Genomic DNA, 20481 nt, shown 5'->3' with positions numbered 1-20481 from the left:
AAACGGTTATTTAGGTAACTGGGTGCCGTGCCATGGGTTACTTTGAAAATGAGACAGTAGAGTTTGAATTGTGTTCTTGCTTTTATTGGTAGCCAGTGAGATTCTAGGTATGCATTGGTAATGTGGTTGTATTTGCTGAGTGAGTATATGAGTCTGAGGGCTGTGTTCTGGATGGTCTGTAGTTTTTTTATTGTGTTGGTCGGGCAAGGTAAGTAGAGGCTGTTGCAATAGTCGACAATGCTTAGCACAAGGGATTGGACAATGATCCTGAATTGGTCTTTGTTAAAGAATTTCCTGATTTTTCTTAAATTTCGCATTGTGAAGAATGCTTTTTGGGTGACCTTTAGGATTTGTGTTTGCATTGTGCAGCATCTGTCTAAATGTATTCCTAGGATTTTGAGGGAGTTCTGTATAGGGTACTTGATTGAGTTTACTTCCAGTTCTGTTAGGGATGGTTTTTTGTCCTTCTCTAGTAATAAGAATTTGGTTTTGTCAGAGTTCAGCTTCAACTTGTAATCTGTCATCCATTTATCCACTGTTTCTAATGTAGTTTTCAGGCGTTCTGTGGAGATTGTGTATGTCGAATGGAAGGAGGATGGTTATGTCGTCTGCGTAGCTGAAAGAAGTAATATTTTGGGTGTCTAGGGTGGTGCCTAGGGAGGATATGAATAGGTTGAAAAGTGTGGGAGAGAGGGGAGAGCCTTGTGGTACTCCACATGGATTGGACCATGGTTCAGATAGAATGTCTTTAGATTTGACTCTGTATGTTCTAGTTTTAAGGAAGCCTTGGAACCAGTTATGAACTTTACCTGAAATTCCTATTGCGTCTAGTTTTTGGAGAAGTATAGAGTGGTCCACTAGATCGAATGCAGCTGAGAGATCAAATTGGATGATTAGCAGTCTGTTTCCTTGGCTAAGGTGACTTCGAGCTATGTCTAGTAGAGATACCAGGAGAGTTTCTGTACTGTAGTTGGTTCTGAATCCGGATTGGGATGGATGTAAGATATTGTGGGCTTCAAGGTAAGTGGACATTTGTTGTGCAACTAGTCCTTCTATTATTTTGACGTATGTTGGGATAGAAGCGATTGGTCTGTAATTTGATGGGTTATTTGTTTGACCTTTGGGATCCTTCAGTATAGGCGTGATTATAATTTCTCCGAGCTCTGGTGGGAACAGGCCTTCCCTGAGTGTGGTTTGCAGCCATAATGTGTAGCTAGCTTTGAAGTTGGTGGAAGCTGTTGCTAGTAAGTATGGTGGGCAGTTATTCAGATCACATGATGATTTGCAATATTTTTTGTATAGCCTGTCCAGTTCAGTCCACTGGGTTGTAGGGAAGTCGGTCCAGAACCTGTCAGCTGATATTGCTTCATCTGATGTGGGTTTTATTAGAATCTTGTCTGTGTTGTTTTGTGAGTTGTTGAATGTTGTTCTAATTGAGATGATTTTATTTTTGAAGTGGTCTGCTAACTGAGAGGCTGTAGGTGTTAGGTTTTCCTGGGTGGCTAGACATGGTTTAGTGTCAGTAAGGTTTCTTACTAGGTTGAACAGTTTTTTTGTGTCTGGTTTGTCGGTGCCTATGAGGTTGGAGTAATAGTCTTTGCGTTTTTCCTTCAATTTGATTTTGTATTGTTTGATTTGGATTTTCCATTCTGTTTTAGTAATTTCTTGTTTCTGTTTTATCCATGCCCTTTCTAGTTGTCTACATTTCCTTTTTAGTTGTAGGAGTTCAGTGTCAAACCATTTATCTGATTGTCTGTGTATTTTGTGTTTTTCTTTTAGAGGTGCTAGTTTGTTCAAGGTCGATTCGCTGAGAGAACGCCAGGTGTTTATGAATTCACTAGGGTTGCTGGAATCTATTGCTGGGTCCACTGCGCTCCAGAATGTGTTCGGTTCGGTTACCTGGGCCCAACGACCCCGAGGAAGGATCCGGTGGTGTCGATGTCGTCGGTGCCGATTTTTGTGGTGCCGTCGACGTCGCAGCCGGTTCCATGGCAGATCCGGTACCAAACAAAATATTTTGCTGGATCTGCCGATTTTTTAAAGTACGCTTTTTAAGCGTAGCACAGCGGGTGCAGGTGTCAGTCCGATGCTCTGGACCCAAGCACTGGAGGCACCAATTGTGTGGGTCGGTGAGGGAGATCGGGCGTGCACACCACTGGCACTTCTTAAAACCCGGTTGAGGGGGCATGAAGGGAAACACGGCCTCCGCAAAATCGAATCCGGAGGCCTGTATGATGGCAACAGGCCCCGCCGGGGCCGGCCTGAAAAAATAAAGAAAACTCGATGAGTTTTTTTTTTTTTTTGAAAACAAAAGTAAAGGGAATCTGATAATAAAAAAGGAAAAAATTTAGAAAATACGCGAGCGGGAAGGCAAAAATTAGTTTTTCAACGGCCGTTGAAAACACATGCGTCTTCTTCGCTCCGCGGAAACGAAGAAACTGGGGACCACGCTCTCCTCTGTCGGGCGGGAAGGCACTCGCGCATGCGCGGTGCGGCCAACTAGAACTTTCTAGTTAAAAAGGTCCGTACCGGGGCTCCGTCGGTGACGTCACCCATGCGTTAAGAATATGCTGCCTGCTTGTCCTGGGATAAACACATTTACAAAAATTGGGAGAAAAGATGTTTCAATATCGAGATTACCCGGTTTGAATTTGGGTCTCTAATAAAAAGGAGAAAAAGAAAGCAGGGGTGGGGATATTATTTGCTAAACATTTAAAAGTTATCACCAAAGGTGAATGGAGAGATGAGGGAGGGAGAAGGACTGTATGGGTGGGTGAGGTGAATGGGGAAGAGGATGACTTTAGTGAATTTGTATGCACCGAATGTTAATCAAGGGAAATTTTTTGAAGAAATCTTGGGTATTGTTTTGAAGAATCAAGAAGGACCTTTGTTTGTTGGGGGGATTTTAATTTAGTGTTGGACCCCTGTTGGGACTCTATGGGCAGTAAAAGTGATAGACTTAAAAAAGATAGGAAACAATTAAAAAAAAATTCTAGAAGTATTAAATCTAACAGATGGGTGGCAGACTACTCATCTGCTAGGAAGAGATTATACTTATTACTCCCCACCTCATGATGTGTATATACGTATTGATATGATATGTTTGGATAAGGGTAGGGATACGGAATTGGAAATTAAATGATAATCTTTTAAAGGACCCTAAGATAATTCAAAAGATTGAGCAGACTATTAGAGAATTGATCAATATTCACCTATTACAATTTAGGAATCATTAAAAACAGTATTAAGGGGGAATTTATTTCTATAGCTTCACATAAGAAAAAAATCCGGGAATTGGAGCAGAAAAAAACTGAAAGAGAATTTGATGAGATTAGTAGCACAACGTAAGAACGGGTTGGGGGTGAAACAGATTAAATTCCAAATTAGGGATATATGTATGGTTTTGGGAAAAATGGAAGATGAAACTATTCAGTTTAACATAGACCACCTTAGACAAACATTTTGAATTGAGCAGGTAAGATAATAGCACATCGTATTAAATTCCAACAATCTCAATTTAATATTATGGCTATATGTTCTAAACAAGGGGATATGCTAACAAAAGAGGAAAATATTCATGAATGATTTTTTGAATTTTATAAGGAATTATATACATCAGAGCATCAGGGATTAGTTGACTCTTTGGACCAATACTTGTCTCAATTAGATTTAGAAACTCTGCAGGAAACGGAGGCTCGAGGATTAGATGGGAATATAACCGAGGATGAGATACGTCAGTTAATACATAATATTAAGATAGGCAAATCCCCAGGGTTGGATGGATTCACGGGAATGTTTTATAAAAAAATTATATCATTTATGACTCCTTTGCTGGAAAGACTTTTTAACAATTTGAAAGAAAGGGACAACTACCATATTATATGCGGCTAGCAGGAATTATGATTCTGCCTAAATCAGGGAAAAATAAAACTCAATGTGCTAGTTATAGACCAATATCTTTACTGTCACCATATATGCCAGCAGGTGGGATTTATTAGTGGGAGGCAGGTGGCTGATGGGATTCGGGAGGTATTAAATCTGATATGGCAGGTGAGAAGGGAGGGATCAGAATTGGTGGTGGTATCAGTCGATGCTGAAAAAGTATTTGACCGGGTAGAATGGGGGTTTATGGAGGCAGTGTTAAGACACATGGGGTTTGGGAAAAGATTTATAGATTGGATATTTACATTATATAACATACCAATGGCATGTGTTAAAAATAAATGGGCTTTATTCCACCACATTTGAACCTCAAAGAGGGACAAGACAAGGATGCCCGTTATCCCCCCCTGATTTTTATATTAGTTATTGAACCTTTGGCACAGAGAATTAGACAATCCCAACAGATAAGAGGTTTGCGCGTGGCTGGGAAAGAATAAAAGCTGTCCTTGTTCGCAGATGATATACTGGCTATAGTTGAGGCTTCAGAGTCATCTTTGACTGCCCTTAAAGATTCCATGAGAGAATATGGGCAGCTTTCAGCCTTTAAGGCTAAGACAGAGGTGATGAATATATCTGCATCTATGGAGAAGGTACAGGAATTACAAAGGACAGTTCTCTTTAGATGGGTAAAAGGGCCTATTCGTTATCTAGGAATAAACTTAGGAGCAGAATGGAAGAACTACATCCCCTTAGTAGCAGATATTCAGAAAGATTTAGAATGTTTGGGATAAGATGTATATATCTTGGTTAGGGAGTATGGAGGTGATAAGGATGATGATCTTCCCCAAGTTTCTCTATGTCTTTCAAGTATTGCCAATTGAAATTCCAAAGTCTTTTTTTCAAAGATGGAATAGAAAGATATTGAGATTTATTTGGGGAGGGAAACGTTCAAGGGTGGCCAGGTATGCTATGTTTAAGTCTAAGGCGGAAGGGGGTTTAGGTGTACCCCATTTAGAAAATTATTTTAGAGCTGCCCAGTTAAGAGCAATAGTTGAGTGGCACTCATGACCACTTAAATTATGGGCAAGGGTAGAACAAGATTTGCTAGAGGGGGTGTGAGGTATTAGAGATTTGAAATATTTACCTTGGGTATCTCTGGGGGAAAAGGAGTTGGCGAAAATAATCAATCCATTTACTAGCTGCTAAATGAGGATTTGGAAGGGTTTAGCAAAAAAATTGTTATGTAAAGAGAAGGGGATTTATTTTTGTCCTATATTATTTGCACATGATTTTATACCAGGAAGGAAAGGAGGGATTTTTAAGAGATGGGAGCGAAACGGTATGAGGTATTTTGGCAATTTGCAGATGGGGAGGGAATTAAGTTTTTGGAGATCTCCAAAATCAATATCAGCTTGCAGCAGGAGATCTCTTCCCCTATCTACAAGTGAAAAATTATATTATGACATCTAAGGAGATGGAAAATGGAAAAATGAGGAAGACGGAATTTGAAAAAAGGCTGGGCAATCTGGTTACGAAAGGATGTATTTCTTGATTATATAAAATTTTACATGTAGATGAGGGGAGGAAAACATCTTATATGAGGGCCTGGGAACAGGATTTGAGAAGGGAATGGACTATTGAAGAATGGAGGGTTCTTGTGTTTCATCTCTTTCATATAGCTAGGGCTTCTTTTAGTGGAAAATGCTCTTAAACTTTTAGTGTGCTGGTATATTTCCCTGGTCTTAATTAGCAAATTTGTACAAGGGAAAAATGATGGATGCTGGAGGGGGTGTTTGGAGAGAGGTACGTTTTATCATATGTGGTGGGAATGTCAGGCTCTTCAGAGATACTGGGAACAGGTGTTTCAATATGTGAGTAGATTAATTCAGACTCCTGTGGATATGAAAGCTGAAAGGGCATTATTGGGAGTGGGGAATCGAAGGACTGTCATCTGTCCAATTTAAACTCATGAATTTGGCATTTATAGCTGCTCGATTGACAGTGGCTCACCAGTGGCGCAGTCCCAATGCTCTTAAACTAAGGGCTAGATTCACAAAGCAAACTGACCCCTTTATGAACAAATTTCCCTCCGGTCCCATTCACTAACCTCTCCAGCGATCCGCTTCGAATCCGTGCATGCAAATAAGGAGAAACACATGCAAAGTAGTTAGGGACGTGATTCACAACACACATTTCCCAATCCGACTATGCTGGCCGATCAACTCCAAAAGCGACTGCTAGGGACCAGTCGCAGACCTTCTTTTCCCACTCTCCAGCACCACCCTGCTCTCTGCTGCCCCGATCTCGCTTCCTGTTTCAGGGGCTGCAGAAGCCTTGGGGCCAAGGACGCAACTAAAATTCCTCTCGCCGCCCAGACTGATCTCTGCTGCCTTCCCTGCAGTAAGAGCCTGTGGCGTGCAGCCTTGCTTGAAACCCGCAGGCTCGCACTGCAGGGAAGGCGGCTTCGTTTCCAATTCTCCAGCACCACCCTGTTCTCTGCCTGCTCTCTGCTGCCCCGATCTTGTTGCCTGTTTCAGGGGCTGCAGAAGCCCTGGGGCGGGGGGGTGGGGGGGGAAAGCAGTGTCTGTTGGCTCCCAGACTGATCTCTGCCGCACTGCACCTTCCCTGCAGTGCAAGCCCACAGGTTTAAAGCAGGGCTGCACGCCACAGTGCAGCCCCACTTTAAACCTGCGGGCTCGCAATGCAGGGAAGGAGGGAAGAGGCTGCCGCCGGTGGAGATAGAAGCAGGAGAGTCAGGCCTGGAAAAAAAAAAACAATGAAAAAAAAAAGCACACAAAACACATCAACAGATCATCTGCAGGGAAAGCAGATTGTCTGCGCATGCATGAGGATCACACACCAGCAATCCAGGCAGGCAGATGAGGGCATTCCTCCAATCGCCCCCATCTGCATATTTTTCTTTAGTGAATTTGTCGGACCTGCCCGGATTGGGCCCGATCGGGCAGGTTAGTGAATCTAGCCCTAAGAGATATGAGGGATCAATTAGGAGTAGTTTGTGAAAAATATTGGTTATCAGCTCTCTTGACAAACCAATGGTCACAATTTAAAGATATGTGGGGGAAATATATTGAAGTGGAGAAAGAGGAGATGGGAGATGGTTAGAGATGGATATATGGATAAATGTTGGAAATGAGGATGTATTGCATATTATCTAGTCCAGGGGTCCCCAAAGTCCCTCCCTTGAGGGCCGAATCCAGTCGGGTTTTCAGGATTTCCCCAATGAATATGCATGAAATCTATGTGCATACACTGCTTTCAATGCATATTCATTGGGGAAATCCTGAAAACCCGACTGGATTTGGCCCTCAAGGAGGGACTTTGGGGACGCCTGATCTAGTCCTTATGAATAAGATTTTAGATTAAATCCAGAACTCCTTGAGGTGGGGGTGGGTGGGAGGGTGTTGATAAAGGTGGAAATTATACATTTAAATATGTGTTTAAAGAAGTGATACTTCCATTATTTTTTTTTTTTACTATGATGTATATGGGCCTTTTTTTCTTTGATATTGTTATTATTGGCTTATAGGTTCTCTATTTTACATGGGAAGTATCTTATGTGATTTGTTTAAAATAAACAATTTTTAAAAAAAGGAAATAATTAAACATATGTAGTTGGTGCATCTTCCAATTAGATTACAATTGCTTCATTAAGATCTAATGAGAAACTGCATATTCCAGTAATATTCTGAGTCACATGGTTTTCTGCTAACCCCTATTTCATTAGTAATTTTTCCTAGCAACAATGACGACTTAGTTATCACATGCTATTGGTTTCACCCCTATCAGCAATAGAGAGGAGTAACATGTTCACTTAGGACACAATGACCTGCTAGGACTCATCTATTTCCCAATCTTACATAGCAGCTGACAACTGCTCTCAGTAATCACTTGAGCTCCACTAAACCCACTGCTATTAAGCAAGTGTCAACTTTCCCACATATTCGAGTTTACAAGCTGCTAATGTGTTGTATAGACACAAGTAGAATTGTAATAACTACATACCGGTGCATAAGCAAAGGAAGTTTTTGCAGGTCTTTGGACATACATCTGAGAAAAGCTGGAAAGTAATACGACCAGCTAGAAAAAAAAAAAAAAAAAAAAAAGATTGGTTTTAACACATTATTACATTTCCTAAAGTTAAGCTACTGCTTATAGCTATGTCAATAAAGAGAAATACCATATATACTTAAATAGAAGACGATCCAAATGTAAGTTAAGGTACCCTTTTTCCCCCTAAAAAGGAGTAAAAAAGGTTGACTCGAATATAAGCCAAGGGTGTGTGTTAATATTCATGTGCCCTCCCCTGCCAGCATCTGGACCCAGCCCTGTACCCTGTCCCCCTCCCTCCATGCTAGAGTCTGAACCTTGTTCCCCCCCTCCCCTTCCTGCCCTGTAGCCCCTCTCTCCTGATGTCCTGCAAGCCTCCACAGAGCATGCTGTATGACCTGGTGGTCCAGTGGTAGGCCGGGACAGGAGGGATCCCTCCCGTCTCCTGTCCCAGCCGACTCTGAGCAACCATGGAAGTCTCCATGGAAGTCTCAGCAGCTATTTTTGTTGCTGACAGAGCATGGGCAAGAGCGAGTAGAATTGTTCTTGCCCCAGCGCTGCCACTAGACCACCAAGGAAACAAGGTAGGCCTGGGGTCTGGTAGGGGGTTGGTGGTGCCTACTCAAGGAAGGAGGGGGAATGCTGCCATTTGTCCGTGGGAGGGGGGGGGGGCGGGGGAAATGCACTGAAATATTTTTTCATTAAAAACAAAAGACAATAAATTACCGTCCAATTATCTGGATTTTTGATTACCAAACTACCCTCAGCCAAGGTTAGTCCGGATAATCGGCGTGCCACTGTACAGACTTCAGATTTTTATCATAGATTATCCTTGCATTGGACACTACATTCTCAAAATAGCAGCAATTTTTCATGAATAGCTGAATCATAACATTCCTTCAAATTTGGCATCTTTGACATAGAAGCTGAAATGAATCAATTTTCAGGGTCAATTATTAAAAAAAAAAAAAAAAAAAAAAAGAGTCTGCCTATATCTTCCTAAAAGCAACACTGAAAGAAAAAAAGTTTACTCTAAGATATATGCCTTTTGGTTCTGCAATGCCCCTGTCATAAATATACAAATTCACCTCAAAGTTAGGAATGCTTAGCTGTGTGACATGCAATATTTGCATTTTGCATAATGTTCGATAATTGAATACCACTGTATTTCTGTTTTATGCTTGTCAAAGATTTCTAAAGGTTCCACAGTATTGTAATATATGTTTTTCTGGTGGTGAGCAAGTTTAGTGATTGGTTGTGCTTCATTTGCTGTTCATTCTCCATTGAAGGCAGCGCTGAGTTTATCAGTTAGTTGCTATGTATAACATTTGTGTACCGTTCATATTTTTATACTCAGAATTGATAGGCTTAAGTAAACCTTGTTGAATCTGAATTAGATATCTTGACACAGGTTCAAAAGTTTTAAAAATATCTGACCAAACCACCTGAATGAAGCCAAAGTAAACAAATGGCTAAAATGATTGGTAATAAAGGGTTGTGTTCTTCGATTTTACAGATATTAGACTTTGAAGAGGATATAACTTTGCTTCCTTGTTCAATTGGGCAAGGTACTGGTGCATCAAAGTGCCATGTAATTTTCCATGCAAAAAAGGCTGCATTGAAAAGATTTGAGGATTTTACTGATCATAAGCAGAAGTTACTGATCAGACACTCAGGTGCAAAGCTAGACCAAGGGCCTGTTTTACAAAGCCACTCTAGCGGCTTCAGCGCGGTAACGGCCCCAAAGCCCATAGAGATTTAAAGGGCTTCAGGGCTGTTGCCACGCAGCTTTGTAAAACAGGCCCCAAGTCTGCCTTCATCATTTATTTATTTTATTTATTTGGTTTTTATTTTATTCATTTTCTATCCATTTCTCCCCAAAAGCTCAGAACGGGTTACAGGTTAACATTTGTGGAGTGGCATTTTCAAAACATACGTCTAATTCTGATTTGGACCTATAGCACTAGACATCCAAAGTCAGCAGTAAGAAAATGCTTATTTTCGAAAGGCAAATCACTATACATCTAGAATTTTTTTTTTTAATCCTCTATCTGGATGTCCAGGCCATTGGGACACCCAGAACGTCTATCTTTATACCACATTTTTGAACAAAATTTCATCCAAGTCCCAAATGCCTAGAACAATACCATTTGGACATGAAAAGGGCCAGTCCTGTAATGGACTGACCACCCAAAGATAGCAACAGAGCAGTGGGGCACCTTACAGGGCACTGCTGTGAACTTCACAAAAAGTATGACAGATAAACATCTCACCAGAACTCCCTTATAGGTTATGATGAGTCCCCTAAAACCCACTATACCCACTTCTCTACAACCCCAATAGCGCTTATGGCTGCAGGTGGCACCTATAAGGCAGTAAAGTAGGGTGGGAGGGCTCACATTTCCACCATAAATGTAGTGGTTAGAGTGGTATTTGGGCCTGGTTCCTCCTCTCTATTGTTCACTAGCTTACCCACCAGGCTACTTAAGACACCTGTGTGCAGCTCTTCTAGGCTTCCCCCATACCAGATGTTTCTGTTTTTGTTCTCATTTTGTGTGGTGGAATGGGGTCAATGAGCACTGGGGGAGTGTGGCAGTGTCTTACCTTGATGCATGCAGTGGTCATCTGGTCAATTTGAGCACTTTTCTGGCATTTAGACCCTTCTAAAACAGGTCTAGGTCCAAACTAAGTTCTATCCAGGATGTCTTGCAAAATGTTTGTTTATCGCTGCAAGACACACATGTATAATCCGCCTTTGAGATTGCCCAAAGCCCACCCATAACACGCCTCGGGAGCAGAAATCCATGCAGTACATACACTCTGAATGGTGAAAACTTAACAAGAACTACTGCAGAAAGGGACTTGGGAGTTCTCATCCGAGAAGACATGAAAGCTGCCAATCAGGTGGAGAAAGCTTCAGCAAAGGCTAGACAAATGCTAGGTTGCATCAGAAGGAGCTTCATCAGCCGAAAGCCTGAAGTCATACTACCATTATACAGATCCCTGGTGAGACCTCACCTGGAGTACTGTGTCCAGTTTTGGAGGCCACATTACCAAAAGGATGTGAAGAGAATGGAGTCGATCCAAAGAATGGCCACTAGGATGGTCTCAGGACTTAAGGACATCCCATATGAAGAACGTCTGACAAGACTGCGCTTATATTCTCTTGAGGAGCGCAGAGAAAGGGGGGGACATGATAGAAACATTCAAATACATCACAGGTTGCATTGAAGTGGAGGAAAAAATCTTTTTTTCTGAAGGGTCCTACAGTGACACGAGGGCATCCATTAAAACTTAAGGGGGGAAGATTTCATGGCGACACCAGGAAATACTTCTTCACCAAATGGGTGATCGATCGATGGAATAGTCTTCCTCGCCAGGTGGTCGAGGCCAGTAGCATGCTTGACTTCAAGCGTCGATGGGACCAACAGGTGGGGGTACCACATGGTTTTGCTTAAAAGATGGATACTTCAGGGAGGGAGGGTTCGTCCTGAGTAGACTTGTAGGAGGAAGGGTTATTGTGTGGGCAGACTTGTTGGGCCGCCGGCCCTTTTCTGCCGTCAAACTGTTTCTATCTCGTGCTCTGAACGTACAGCGGCTGGAACACCTTGCTAGAAGTACAGAAAACCAATTTTGATTATCGGCATTTGGACGTCCTGGCAATTAGAACGTCCAAGTGCTGATTTAGGATGCTTTTTAGACGTTTATGTTTTTTGATTATGAGCCTGATAATATACAGTTCACAGATTACAATTTGCCATAGTACAGTACAAGTTTTTTTTCATACAGGTTTTATCCTAACTCAACACATACTAGGGATCTAATACCAATATACATAGTATACAGTTTACCACAGTGACACAGCAAGATTTATTAATATAAGTTTTTATCCTATGTGACACATACCGAGGATCTAGTACCAATATACATTAATATTTTTTGTACTATATTGGCCTCAGGGGAGTCAGGTGAAGAGGCATGTTTTTATTGATTTTCTAAAGTCGAAGAGTCCTTTATGGGATCTGATCTGTGAGGGCAGTTGATTCCAGTAGCTCTGTATGAAGTGGGAGTAGGAATGTTGTTTGGCAGTTTGCCGTTAAAGGGCATGACCAAGGGGCATTTTGAGTCTTATTTCATCCTGGGAGCGGAGGGCCCTGTTTGGCATGTACAGAGGAAGCTTAGTTGTTTTGTAGCCTGGCGCCATGTTGTGCATGATTTTGAACGCTAGCATCAGGCCCCTGAAGACATGATGTTTGGCTACGGGCAGCCAGTGAACCAACGATAGAACCTGGCAGAAAGGGTCGCGGACACGGAGGTTGTTTAGAAGTCTGATTGCCATGTTTTGTACACGCTGGAGACGTATATTCTTCACCATGAGACCACTGAATAGGGCGCTGCAATAGTCCATGCGGGAGAGGACTAAGGCTTAGAATAGTTGAGTGAAATCAGACTCAGAAAAGTAGCTCCTTATTTTTCAAAGTTGTCGCAGTTAGTAAAATGAGGAAGATACCACCTGAGAGATATGGTTGGAAAGCGAAAGGTTTGAATCAAGGAGTACTCCTAGGATGCATACTTGGTCCTTTGCAGTTATGGTAGTAGAGACTAGTGCTGCCTGATTCGGGGAAAAATATTTCAATTTGATTTGCCCTGTTGAATCGAATTTTCGATTCGATTTCAATGATACAGCCTTTTAAGTTTAAACATTTTATCTAACCAAGGCAATATCATGTCAAACATAGGAACATCCAATCTATAACATAGCTTTAAAATTAGTTAGAAACATGGGGTGGTACCAGCAGGGAAGAGGGCTGAAGAGAAGAGGCGCCGGTGCCAGCTGACTGCCTACAGGATGTGCCTCTTACCAAGAAACACATCCTGTAGGCATTCAATTGGCGCCTCTCCTCCTCCCCAGTGTGCTGCGGCACACCTAAAATCTCAGGAGGCACACAAGTTTGCGATTCACTACCCTAATCCCTTGAATTGTTAAATGTAGTGGCTTGATATGAATTCAGGTGTCAGCAGACTGCCTTCAGCTGTTGTATCCCTCTGCTATCTCTGCATTGTTCATATCTCCCTCCCCATTTTGCCCTTCTCCCCTAAGTCCATTTTTCCCTCTCCATAACCATTCCCAAGTCCCTCTCCATCATCTCTCCCGCCCCCCCCCCCCCCCCCCCCCCCCCCCCGCATCTACCTTTATTTCGTTGTAAAATAATGTTGCTGGTTGAGAATTAAGCAATTCACAGAGGTCTCCTGCCGCTACTCCTGGCATCTTCTCTCCACTGCGACCCGCCTCAGTGACAACTTCCTGCTTCTACAAAGTAGCCGCGATGGAGAGAAGACGCCCATAATAGCAGCAGGGTAGCTCTGTGAATCGCATTCGCTACTGCTGCTCAGCAACAACTTTTGCATCAAATTAAAGGTAGATGGGGGGGAGGAGTGGGGAGGTAAATTAGATAAACGCTGTTGGGGGGGGAGAAGGGTGACAGGATCTATTCCGGGAAGGAGTGTGCTGAAAGAGCTAGCCAGTAAAAAAATATATAAAAGGCAAAAGAGATGAAGCCAGGGAGATGTGGGCTCACCTGATCCACTCCACAGGCCCGCTCAGGCATTCCTTTTGCCGAAGCCCTTTCTTCTGATGTAACTTCCTGTTTCATTAAACAGGAAGTTACATTAGATGGAAGGACTCAGGCAGAGGGAAAGCTTGAACGGGCCTCTGCAAAATAGATCGGCGGCAAGGGGGCTGGTGCCACTGCTCATGAATCAGTGAGTCTGGGTTTTTTTACAGTATTTGAATCGATTTACCCAAAGTGAATCGGGCACCTCTAGTCAAGACCCATTGTAGCAAGGAATGGGAGTGGTTGCAGTGTTCTTTGCAGATCCAAAGGATTTCCATTTTGGAGGCATTTAGTTGTAATTTGTTGACAGACATCCAGTTTTTGATTTCCGCGAGGCATTTTAGGAGTTTCGTGATCTAGACGTCACGGGTTTCTTCTACTGATAGGTATAGTCAGATGTCATCCGCAAAAGAGTGAATCTGTATTTGATATTTGTGGGCTATATCTAGGACTGGTCTAATCTAGAGATTGAATAATAATAGTGGGGGATAGTAAAGCCCTCTGTGGAACGAAGTAACAGGGTCGGCTTCAGGGGTGGGGAGCAGTGCTCCCTCTAAGCGGGCGGGTGTTGTGAGCAAACTTTTTTCGCTGTGAGCTAAAAATATCGGGCGCCAGCAAGTTATGAGCCAACTCGCCCGATTCTCCTCTCGCCGCCCTGCCATCTGCCGTACGCCGTGCGCTGTGACGAGAAACTTGTGCGATGCGATGTAATATTTTGTGCGCCAGCGCAGCTTAGCGGGAACACTGGACTGGGGAGTGGTGCAGCAGCCGGGCAGACAGGCAGGCAGGGAGGGATCTCCAGCAGCAGCTTCAGCAGGGGGAGGGTGGGCAGGGAGAGAGAGATCCCTGGTAGCAGCTTCAGTGGACAAGCTGCATACCCCCAAAAAGCAGCCCACATATCCCCAAGGATTCGCTTACTAAGTGTTAAGAAACACTGATCTAATCCACCATGCACCAACTCTCAGCCAACGAGGGAGCCCTGATCAGCCAGTCATCCAAGTAAGGGTGAACCTTCAGGCCCAAATTTTTCAGGTAAGCAGCTACAACCACATCACCTTAGTGAAGGTATGGGGAGCTGTACCAGCCCAAAGGGCAGAGTTAAGTCACAAGAATTTGCGGTAGGCTAGAATCAGAATGTTCAAGTAGGCTTCTGTGATATCCAGAGAGGCAAGGAACTCTCCCGGGGCCACCGCAGCAATAACCGATCGCACCCTCTCCATGCGAAAGTGTGGAACCTTGAGAGCCACATTCATGTGCTGAAAATCCAGAATAAAGTAAATAGAGTATCTGGCTGAACCCAAGAGTTTGGATCAAACCAGCTCTATAGCTTGAATATCCAGCAAGTGTTGAACAGTGGCTTGAACCTTGACCGCCTTCTCCAGCTGCCTCATGGGAGAGTCCACAGACCAGTCCGTCAGAGGACAGGCAAACTCCAGCTTATAGCCTGTCTAAATAATGTTCAAGACCCACTGGTCAGACAAAATGCAGACCCAGGCGGATAGGAACACCCTATCTGACCCTATCTGAAGGGGGGCATCCCTTGGCCTGGTGTCATTGCACCTTTTTGGCAGAGGGTGCAGGACGAAAAGCGGAAGACTGGGACCATCTGTAGCCGACATACCTGAGACAGAAGCTCTGGGAAAATCTTTGCAATGTGGCACTCACCAAGATCACCGGAAGCCATGAAAATTAGAACAACCAGAACCTCTAGAAGGTTTGGGTCTGGTGTCAGGCAAGGTCTTAGGGCGACGATCCACCACATAATTCATAAGGTCATCTAGGCCCTTGCCAAACAATAACTGCCCCTTAAAGGGAAATCTAGCCAAAATAGCCTTGGATGTGGAATCACCAGCCCATTGATTCATCCAGAGCATCCTATGGATGGAAATGGAGTACGCCGACACCTTTACCAAAACCTGCATAAGGTCATACAATGTGTCAGCAACATAATCCAACCCAGCCAAAAGAAGTTGAGGAGGATCCACAGCCTCACCCTCCAGCATGTGCAGTCAAGAGAGACAAGTGTGTGTGACAAAGGATGCCACCGAAAGCAATGTTACTTACCGTAACAGTTGTTATCCAGGGACAGCAGGCAGCTATTCTCACTAGTGGGTGATGTCATCAGACAGAGCCCCGGTACGGACGTCTCACAAGCACGTGTTGCTTGTAGAAACTTAAGTTTCTAGATGCCCGCACCGCGCATGCGCCGGTGCCTTCCTACCCGGAGATCCGGGCGTGTCTCCTCAGTTCAGGTAGCTAGCCTGAGAAGCCAACCCAGGGGAGGTGGGTGGGACGTGAGAATAGCTGCCTGCTGTCCCTGGATAACAACTGTTACGGTAAGTAACATTGCTTTATCCCAGGACAAGCAGGCAGGTATTCTCACTAGTGGGTGACCTCCAAGCTAACCTCAGTGGGATGGAGGGGGAGTTGGCGACTTAAGAGAATAAATTTTTCAATACTGTTTGGCCAAACTGTCCATCCCGTCTGGAGAGGGTATCCAGACAATAATGTGAGGTGAATGTGTGAACCGAGGACCAGGTGGCAGCCTTGCAAATTTCCTCGATTGGTGTTGATCTGAGGAATGCTACTGAGGCTGCCATTGCTCTGACCTTATGGGCTGTGACCTTACAAGGAAGTGATAATCCAGCCTGGGCATAGCAGAAAGAGATACAAGCCGCCATCCAATTAGAGATGGTGCGCTTTGATACGGGTCTTCCCAACTTGTTAGGATCGAAGGAGACAAAAAGTTGAGGAGTGGTTCTGTGTGGCTTGGTGCGATCCAGGTAGAAAGCCAAGGCACGTTTGCAGTCTAGAGTGTGAAGGGCCGATTCTCCGTGGTGAGAATGAGGCTTAGGGAAGAATACTGGAAGTACAATGGATTGGTTGAGATGAAATTCGGAGACCACCTTAGGCAGGAATTTCGGGTGAGTGCGGAGGACCACCTTGTCATGGTGGAATACTGTGAATGGTGGGTCCGCCATCAATGCCTGGAGTTCGCTGACTCTGCGAGCGGACGTAAGGGCTACAAGGAAAAGCACTTTCCAGGTGAGATACTTCAGAGGGGCCCTGTTGAGTGGTTCAAACGGGGGCTTCATGAGGTGGGAAAGGACTACATTGAGGTCCCAAACTACTGGGGGTGGTTTGAGAGGAGGGTTAACATGGAAGAGTCCTTTCATAAATCTGGCGACCACCGGATGGGCCGAGAGGGGTTTCCCTTGTAGAGGCTGGTGGAACGCCGCAATAGCGCTCAGGTGGACTCGTATGGATGTGGACTTGAGCCCAGATTGAGATAGGTGTAGGAGATAGTCCAGCACGGAGGATAAGGAAGCTCGCTGAGGTTCCTTTGACTTAGAAACGCACCATGAGGAGAATCTGGTCCATTTCTGGGAGTAGCATTGTCGAGTGGCGGGCTTCCTGGAAGCTTCCAAGACCTCCCTCACTTCTTGTGAGAATTGGTGAGGGGTTACGTTGAGAGGAACCAAGCTGTCAGGTGGAGAGACTGCAGGTTGGGATGAAGTAGTGATCTTTGATGTTGAGTAAGTAGTGAAGGAAACACTGGAAGTGGTACTGGTTCCCTGCTGCTGAGTTGAAGTAGGAGGGAGAACCAAGGTTGTCTGGGCCACCGAGGAGCTATTAGAATCATGGTGGCCCGTTCGAATTTCAGCTTGACCAGAGTCTTCTGGATCAGCGGGAATGGTGGGAACGCATATAGAAATCGTTTCCCCCAGTTCAGTAGAAAAGCATCTGCCTCGAGGCGATGAGGAGTGTAGATCCTGGAGCAAAACTGAGGCAGTTTGGCGTTGTGGGGAGCCGCAAAGAGGTCTATCTGAGGCGTCCCCCATTGCGTGAAGATTTGGTGAAGGGGGTTGGAATGGAGAGTCCATTCGTGCGGTTGTAGCAGACGGCTTAGTTTGTCTGCTAAGACGTTGTTCTCCCCCTGGATGTATACTGCTCTGAGTAGGGCGTTGTGGCGCACCGCCCAGTCCCAGACTCGTAGAGCTTCCTGGCAAAGGAGGGCCGAGCCCGTGCCTCCTTGCTTGTTGATATAATACATGGCGGCCTGATTGTCTGTGCGAATGAGGATTACCATGTCGTGGAGTCGGTGTTGGAAAGCTTGGAGCGCATTGAAGATGGCTCTGAGTTCCAATAGATTGATTTGGTGTAGTCTTTCCGCACTGGTCCAGAATCCTTGGGTGCGGAGACCCTCCAGGTGGGCCCCCCATGCGTAATTCGACGAATCGGTTGTGAGAACTTTCTGATGGGGGGGAGAGTGCATCAGCAAACCTCTGGATAGATTCGAAGAGGTCATCCACCAAAGTAGAGACTGCCGAAGAGCAGGTGTGACTACGATGCGTTTGGACAGTGGATCGGATGTCTGATTCCACTGTGATGCCAGGGTCCACTGGGGGATCCTGAGGTGGAGTCTGGCAAAGGGTGTCACGTGTACTGTGGAGGCCATATGGCCCAGGAGCACCATCAGTTGTCTCGCCGGTAGGGTTTGGCGAGTAGCCACCGACTGGCAGAGATGAAGAAGAGACTCCATGCGTTGCCGGGGCAGGAATGCTCGGAGTCGGGTGGTGTCCAGGACCGCTCCGATGAAGGGGAGGGACTGGGTGGGTTGTAGATGAGACTTGGAGAAGTTGATCTCGAAGCCCAAATTCTGGAGGAAGTAGGTTGTAGCCAAGACCGCCGAAGTGACCTCTGGGGCTGACGGGGCCTTGATGAGCCAGTCGTCGAGGTATGGAAACACCTGTAGACCCCTGTCCCGGAGTGCTGCGGCCACTACCACCAGGCACTTTGTGAAGACTCTGGGGGACGAAGATAGGCCGAATGGTAGCACTCGATACTGTAGGTGCAGATTTCCCACCCGAAATCTGAGGAACTTTCGGGAGGCCGGGTGAATGGGGATGCGAGTGTAGGCCTCCTTGAGATCCAGGGAGCATAACCAGTCGTTCTGCTCGAGGAGGGGGTATAGAGAAGCCAAAGTCAACATGCGGAACTTCTCTTTGACCAGGAACTTGTTGAGGGCCCGAAGGTCTAAAATGGGTCGCAGGTCGCCCGTTTTCTTCGGGACGAGGAAGTACCGGGAGTAAAACCCTCGGTTCAATTGGTCTGACGGGACCGGCTCGACAGCCCGAAGCTGAAGTAAGGTTTGGACTTCCTGAAGAAGAAGGGCGGTCTGCGTCGAGCTTGAAGGATACTCTCTTGGAGGATGGTCCGGGGGGACCCGGTGGAATTGAAGAGAGTATCCTTCTCTTATGATGGAGAGGACCCATAGGTCCGTGGTTATGGCCTCCCATCGGTGGTAAAAAAGATGGAGGCGGCCCCCTATGGGAGAGGCCGAGGTTATGCTCCCGGGAGGGGCGTCAAAAGGGCTGGGGAGCCTTAGGTACAGCCGGTGGCTGAAGTTTTTGCTGAGACTTCTGGGGAGGTTGTCTCTTCGCAGGCTGTCTCGCAGCAGGCGTTTGTCTGGGCATGTAACGCCGCTGGTAAATCAGGGGTGGCCTGGAAGGTCGAGACTGTTGAGGTTTGGGTTTGGGCCGTAGGATGGATTGAAAGGATTTTTCATGATCCGACAGCTTCTTGGTAACAGTTTCGATAGACTCATCGAACAGGTCAGCTCCAGCGCATGGTACGTTGGCGAGTCTGTCCTGTAGGTTGGGATCCATATCGATAGTACGGAGCCATGCCAGGCGACGCATGGCTACCGCGCTTGCGGCGGCGCGTGCCGAGAGTTCGAATGCATCGAAGGAGGATTGCATCAGCTGGAGGCGTAATTGGGAGAGGGAGGCTACCACTTCCTCGAACTCGAATCGAGCTTGGTTGTCTATGAACGGAGTGAACTTGCGGAGCACCGGCAAGAAGAACTCCAGATAGGAAGAGAAAAAGAAGTTGTAGTTTAGCACCCGTGACGCCATCATGGAGTTTTGGTAGAATTTTCTACCAAATTTGTCCATCGTTCTCCCCTCTCGGCCCGGCGGTACAGAGGCGTAGACCTGGGAGGGATGAGAGCGTTTAAGGGAGGACTCGACCAGTAGGGATTGGTGAGAGAGTTGAGGGCCCTCGAACCCTTTATGGTGCACGATGCGGTATCGAGCATCGAGTTTGCTGGGGATCGCCGGTATGGAATACGGCGTTTCGAAGCACTGCATGAAGGTCTGGTCCAGTAATTTATGCAAGGGGAGCCGGAGCGACTCCGTTGGAGGGTTAGGTAAATGCATGGTGTCCAGATACTCTTTGGAGTATCTGGAGCCCGTGTCAAGGGTCACATCCAGATCATCCGCCATTTGTCGGAGGAATGATGAGAAGGACAATTGTTCCGCCAGCGTCGGTCTGTGGGACGGGCTGGAGGAGGATGAGGCCTCCAGGTCCGTGGACATCGGGGAGTGACAAGGAGAATCGGGCACCGGTGTCTCCTCGTACTCCGGGCCCCTCGGAGGGGACACCTCTGATGAGGAGTATCCCCTACGTTGCAGTTTTTTCTGCGGTGACACCTCCGAATGGCGTGAGGAGTGCCAGGATGAGTGTCTCGATCGGTGCCCGTCTCGGTGGCGGGGCGGGGATCGGGATCGTCTGTGCATCGCATGGTCTCCCGAGGCCCCCAAGTGGATAGGGCTGGAAGCGGTGGATCGTAACTGGGTTTGCGATGCGGGTTCTTGCGATGCTACCCAAGTCTGGTAAGGAGTACGGAAGAACTCTTCCTGACTATGCCCAGGGCTTCGAGTATCGATCGGAGGTCTGGTCCCATGTTGGCGCGGAGGCGTAATGGGTTCTAATGGCGGCATATCGGTAAGCGAGGCTTGCCGCGTGGGCATCGCCGCCCTCCCCCGTTCGTCCTCGTCGGTTGTCGAGGTCGAACGGTGTGGGGGAGGGGGAGGGGGCGGACCGCCCCTTTGGATCGGTACCGGGAGGTCAC

At 46.0% G+C, this 20481-nt stretch overlaps 1 protein-coding gene across 3 annotated transcripts in view; it reads right to left on the bottom strand.

Moving 5' to 3' along the window:
• The window catches only part of NKTR (natural killer cell triggering receptor), a 293873-nt gene that overhangs the window by 262547 nt on the left and 10845 nt on the right, over positions 1–20481 (bottom strand). For all 3 annotated transcript variants that reach the window (XM_033931783.1, XM_033931786.1, XM_033931785.1), the window contains one exon: positions 7906–7980. In XM_033931783.1, the coding sequence (XP_033787674.1) occupies positions 7906–7980 (75 nt within the window). The remainder of the gene's footprint in view (positions 1–7905; positions 7981–20481) is intronic.

This window comes from Geotrypetes seraphini, chromosome 2 (assembly GCF_902459505.1).
Source record: "Geotrypetes seraphini chromosome 2, aGeoSer1.1, whole genome shotgun sequence".
NCBI lineage: Eukaryota > Metazoa > Chordata > Amphibia > Gymnophiona > Dermophiidae > Geotrypetes > Geotrypetes seraphini.
This window is presented reverse-complemented; position numbering and strand designations above follow the sequence as displayed.